This window comes from Oncorhynchus clarkii, chromosome 12 (assembly GCF_045791955.1).
Source record: "Oncorhynchus clarkii lewisi isolate Uvic-CL-2024 chromosome 12, UVic_Ocla_1.0, whole genome shotgun sequence".
NCBI classification, from domain to species: domain Eukaryota; kingdom Metazoa; phylum Chordata; class Actinopteri; order Salmoniformes; family Salmonidae; genus Oncorhynchus; species Oncorhynchus clarkii.
The window spans coordinates 36,432,843-36,438,992 of NC_092158.1; the positions used below are offsets into that span (position 1 = coordinate 36,432,843).

Genomic DNA, 6,150 nt, shown 5'->3' on the forward strand with positions numbered 1-6,150 from the left:
CTGGTGTGATAACATGCGTCTTATCTCTTGGCTGGTACATATGACTATAATGCTTCTATTAGGCTGGTTCAGTCGTGTGCTAATACGCTGCTCTTTATCGTGACCTATTTTCGCAAATACAGTATATTCCAGATAAGAGTTAGATAAAAGCCATCGCAGGGGGAAAAAGGGAGTTTTTTTCAATCATGGCAGGATTTAATTAAAATATTTTGGGTTAATTTCAGTTTCAGGCTCATATCTCTTTTTCCCTTTCATGCTGTCTGATGTTCATCTCTCATATAATCCAGAGAATTGGTAGCAATTTGCAGACAGAAACTAGTGTAGGCGAAGTGCATAATGTTTTAGAAATGGCTGTGAGGTCAGTCACCCCACACAAAATCGACTGTTTCAAATGGATTGACAGCTGGAATGGTCCAGACCAAACAGTTTTAAAGATTTTGTTGAAGCTGTTCAAGGCTCAGATGTCAGAGTTCATTGGGAGGAAAGAAATAGCTTCAGGGCTTTTTCTACTCACGTCTCTTTCTCAAAACATCTCTTTCTCAACTTTAAGCAGTTAATATCAACATATGAGATTATCCATTCCATCTGCTGAAGTCAGAGGATTTCCATTCCATTCCTGCCACCCGTACCCAGAAAAATCACTAGATTATATATTATTGCATTGTTCGATGCCTGAATAAATAACACATGGGTAAAGCACTGCTGGGGTTCATTACAATGATGCTGGCAGCCAATCTTTACTCAGAAGTTTCTGTGATTTGCAAAGGAAGTAAAAAATCTGTGTTTTTAGACATATTTATTACTATTTTTAAACACTTCATTTGTGAGCTCTGCAAGTTAGACTTCAAGGTCTACAATTCTAAACATTAAAAAGCAGGTTATAATGAGTTGGCTCCCAATGTTTTCACCCCGATAATAAATCAATTGTTTTGGACTGGGCCAATGAATCACTGTAGGTAAACACGCAAACACACACCCCAAAACACACAAGCACACACCTTTGGACCAACAGCAGTGAGAAATCGAGCTAATCTTCCACTGTTGAAGTGCAATTGTTCAAAGTCCTTCAGTAAGATAAGAGTGCCAGAGAAGCACTACTCATTCAGCCAACTCATACTTTGTTCTATACTTGAGGCTGATCTAGGAATTAAGTCATTAGCATATTACCCATATTTGGTAAAATTCAATGAATCAGCCCTCAAACACACACTGAAGAAAGAAGAGGTAGGAAGAGCATCACACTGTCTGTCCCTGTACTAGTTTGTCCCCATAGTGATCACTGTTTACTTCACTGAAGCCAAGTAAGTTACAGTCTGACTGCCATTTAACCTGAATATATTCTAATTTAATTTTAACAATGTATAGTCATTTCTATAATACAAACCTGTTTTACAGGTAGACAAGTAGAGGTCATGTATGTAGAGCACATGCCATTAGGTGTGACTAACGAGGGATAATGTTTATTATGTTATGTGGGATATGTTTATTCAACCTTATTGGATAACTATAAGGCCAGTTGATACTATAACCTGACAAAGTAGTATTTTTATTGTTCTACCTCAGAGACCAAACAGTTGGCTCTGTAAACGTTGTGCAACACCCCCACCAACTGGAAAGATAGCAGAATTACACCAAGTGGTGGAAAAAGTACCCAATTGTCATACTTGAGTAAATTATACCTTAGAGAGACTCAAGTAAAAGTGAAAGTCACCCAGTCAAATCCTACTTGAATAAAAGTCTAAAAGTATTTGGTTTTAAATATACTTAAGTATCAAAAGGAAATGTTATTGCTAAAATATACTTGAGTATAAAAAGTGAAAGTATGAATCATTTCAAATTCCTTATATTAAATTAACCAGACGGCAACATTTCCTTGTTTTTTTAAAATTTACGGAGAGCTAGGGGCACGCACCAACACTCAGACATAATTTACAAACGAAGCATGTGCTTTGTGAATCCGCCAGATCAGAGACAGTAGGGATGACCGGGTATGCTCTCTTGAGAAGTGTGTGAATTAGACAATTTTCCTGTCCTGCTAAGCATTCAAAACATAACGAGTACTTTTAGGTGTCAGGGAAAACATATGGAGTAAAATGTACATACTTTAACTTCACTACATTCCTAAAGAAAATGTAAAGTTTTTAAAAGTATAAATAGTAAAGTACAGATACCCCAAAAAACTACTTAAGTAGTACTTAAGTCTTTTTTACTTAAGCACTTTATACCACTGATTACACCCATTACCCCAAGTAAAATTGTACTTAATTTGCTAGATTGCCTTGTGCAACCCATATTCCAAGTGATTTTAAAAATAACATGTTATTTGTTAAGATACAAAATTCAAAAAGGCACATCTGAGCCACCTCTGTTGCAGGTGCACGGTTGAATAAGATGAGAAAAGAGGAATCCCGCACACTACTCATTAGTATCACTGCTCTTGATTAAGCTTTACATATCGGCCTCAAGGCCTTCGTCAGAGCTTTTTGAAGGCTGATACGTAAAGCTTAATAAAGAGCAGTGATACTAGCAAGAGCAGTGTGCAGGTTTCTTATTTTTTCTCATTTGTTAAGTTACAAACACACAAGCAAACAACCAAATCAATCCTTCATTTAAACTGAGGCAAGTAGTGAAGTAAATAAAGATGTAAAAACGGAACACAATCCTCTCATCACCTCCCACCATAGCTATCAAATACCACTGCTATCAGGTAGGGAAGTAAACACAAAGCTTATCTCATCTCTGAAACATATTTAGGTTTCATCCAGTGTATTTTCTCTATGAAATAGAGGCAGTAGCATCCTAAACACAAAATACCTCTCAACTCCCACCATCTGAGCAGCCCTTTGCTTTTGACCTCTCAACTAACTGGAAAATATTAATTGTAAAGACCTGACTCGCACAACTAAATACAACTTTCATAAGCCACACTCCCACTGGAGCATGGCCCCAGCATGGGTACAGACACCTCATCCCCTTCAGCCCACCTCTCATCCTCACACTTGGACATAGGGTGTACAGACACCTCAATGTCCAGGCTGTTTTCAATGGTACCATCAACACCATCACCATCCTCTCTGCCATGTGCTGCTGGACCCTGCTGCTCTGCTGACATCTGGACCTCACAGGTTTTACCTCTCCCCTCTGGGTTGGCTGGCTCTATAGCTTTCTGGAGGCTTGTCGCCCCCACCGAGGTGTGCACCGTCTCCACAACCTCCTCCACAAAGGCCCTGCAACTGAGGATGGTCTGGGGAAGTGGCACACTGCGGGCCAGCTCCTCCATGTGGCGGGCAAACTCCATGGTCTTGAGCTGGGTGACCTTGGCCCACTCCATGGTCTTGGCTGAGGTGATGATGGGGATGCGCTTGGCTATCTCGTAGGCCTTCTGGAGCTTCTCAGCTCCCTCGGTGCGGAAGAACTCGTTGATGGCCTTCTCCGTCTTCTTCAAGTGACTGCTGACCATGCAGAGGCGCGTGACATTGAGGATCATGGTGATGGTGAAGGCGATGAGACACACAATGACGTAGTACAGGCCCAGGCCGCTGTGGACGTAGGCCACCCGTAAGGTGATGGTGTAGTTGGAGGTCCCTGCCGAGCTGGAGGCTATGCAGGTGTATCGGCCTCGGTCTTCAAAACTGACCGTTGTGATATTTAAAACGCCCTTGTCCTGAATCAGCCATTTCCCACCTTTCGGAAAGAAATCAAAAGTTAGTTAAACCTGCTTTTAATAATACAATGTAAAACAATTCATCAGATGTTGTAAAGGTTTCAGGTAACTAGAAGTTGATAAGAGTTGGCTGTATGGATTATACCTCCCTCTTCCGCATCCAGAACATGCCCTTTGGAATTGTACCACTGAATGTCATCTGGCTTTCCAGTGACATTGCACTCAATCAGAGTGCTGGCTCCCTCTTTCACTATGATATCCCGGAGAGTAGGTAAACTGGCAAGGTAGTGGATGGATACCAGAGAACGGTTCTGTGTTCCATCTTTTGTCATTTCTTCTGCATGTCCAGAGGCAAAGAGTTGTGTGATGATCATGCACACACACTTTGTAATCAGTGTGTAGCTGTGTGCTTGTCTATGTGACATGTTGGGGAGCAGTACAATCTTCAGTTCACATCAAGGGAAAGTTCTCTAAAACCTGTAGAACAGGAGTGTGGGAGGGGGGAGGGGGGGGTGAACAGGTGTCGAGGTAAAAGCTATTGCAACCAGTCAACATTTCAATCACAACCAACCAAAAATATATAAATACACTGAGTATACAAAACATTAGGAACACCTGCTCTTTCCATGATAGACTGAAAGCTATGATCACTTATCGATGTCACTTGTTAAATCCAATTCAATCAGTGTAGATGGTAGGGAGGAGACAGATTAAATAAGGATTTTTAAGCCTTGAGACAATTAAGAAATGGATTGTGTCTGTGTGCCATTCAGAGGGTGAATGGGCAAGACAAAATATTTAAGTGCCTTTGTTTGCTATACTTAGTGTAGTTGATCTAAAATCATAGCCAATTATGGATCATAAATGTTTAAAAACAGTGGAAGAAAATAAAACGAGAAAATATGCATAAAGTAATCAACAACTATGATACCTGTAGTAAGGTACGTCAGCAGGTAGCTAACTAGCTAGCAAATGTCAGCTACACCTGTTGTTCAGTTAGCAAGCAAAAATGCCCTGATGGAGAATAATAACAGAACACTAGATGCAACAAAACATCTTAGATAAAATAATAACATTCCTAACTACAGCAGCCAACAAAAATAAAACGAACAATAGCCATAGATTTGTTCTTTATCTACCTTCATGCACACAAACAGCAGCAACTGGTGACTTCCGCATTCAGCAGTGGGCGTGGTCAAAATCTGAAGAAACCAACCTTGCGCCAAAGATGTTCTCGTCTATCCGTCGTTGCGCTCTCATCTTCTTCGATGAGGTTAAACGGCAGTTGGCAGCGATTAAATGTTGCATTACTGCCATCTATTAGACTGGAGTACAATTCCCTTATACTTTGCTTGAACAAAATAAATAAACAAATACCCTACCATCTTACACTACACTCAAAAAAATAAAACCCTATAATAATAAAAAGTAACGCCACCCGCTATTTAAATCTATTTAGATCTACCTCAGGCCAACAACCTGAACCTGGGACACCACCACAACCTGGGACACCACCACTTATTTTTTTATTTTTAACACACCCTGTAACTCTTGATGTCAAGTCTCGCACACCCAAATACTTCTCTGCAGCTGCCACCTCAACAATTTTCTATGACTTACATTCCATCCATGCAGTACAGTTAATAAACATTGCTATAAATGCTAAAAATCCAATCTGAATGAAACATATCACTTGTTGGCCTATCCCTGTTTACTGGTACAGATCTACTACTCACACCACTCCTCTTAGATAAAAGGGAAGGATCTCAGGATCCTTCCCCCTTGACCCATCTTCCTCTACTTTCTTCACTGCCTCAGCATATGACAACTTCTGGAAACCTCAACCTGCCTCTCTTGCACCGGACATTTCTGATCCCCAGCCCCGTGGGCACCCTCACAATTAACACCTACCACTACTTTCCCCAATACTACACATTCCTTTGTCTCATGCCCTTCTGCACACCTAGGAACATCCCTCCTACACACTCCTGCCACAAGCCTATAAGCTTGACACCTGTAACAATGTAATGTATTCGGCAAAAAAGCTCGTACAGGATAACTTATATATCCTAACATCACTTTGTCGGGCAAAGACTCAACATTAAAACTCAAAAGAACAAACAATGACTGTTTCACCACTCACGCCACCCTGTCTGCGTTGCACTAAACGACGAGCATCACAAACACCAGGAAACTTCCCCTTCAGTTGGTCAACTTTTACTACTACCCAGTAATCACTCCTTTCAATGGCACCCTTTTCTTGAGAGTAAAACAATTCACAAACAAACAACTCTTGTCCCCATTCATTTAACATGGAGCGCCTGCTCCCTCTGACCAGCAGAAACACAAACAATTATTACAAGACCACTTCTGGTTACCCTCACCAACTCAACAGCACCCAACTATGTTTTCACCCACCCCAAAACCACAAATAGATCAGCCAAAAGGCAAGGGTCCACTTTTTTCCAAAAACTTCACTACTACTA

The 6,150-nt window shown here is 40.9% G+C and overlaps 1 protein-coding gene across 1 annotated transcript; it reads right to left on the reverse strand.

The window, feature by feature from the left end:
• Nucleotides 1-1,886: 1,886 nt before the first annotated feature.
• Nucleotides 1,887-4,931, reverse strand: LOC139423120 (microfibrillar-associated protein 3-like). Its single transcript, XM_071174788.1, has 3 exons — nt 4,804-4,931; nt 3,810-4,141; nt 1,887-3,684 (listed from the first exon to the last, which is right to left on the reverse strand). The coding sequence occupies exons 2-3, from the start codon at nt 4,087-4,089 to the stop codon at nt 2,903-2,905; spliced, it is 1,062 nt and encodes a 353-aa protein (XP_071030889.1). The 5' UTR covers nt 4,090-4,141; nt 4,804-4,931; the 3' UTR covers nt 1,887-2,902.
• Between the last annotated feature and the right edge of the window lie 1,219 nt (nt 4,932-6,150).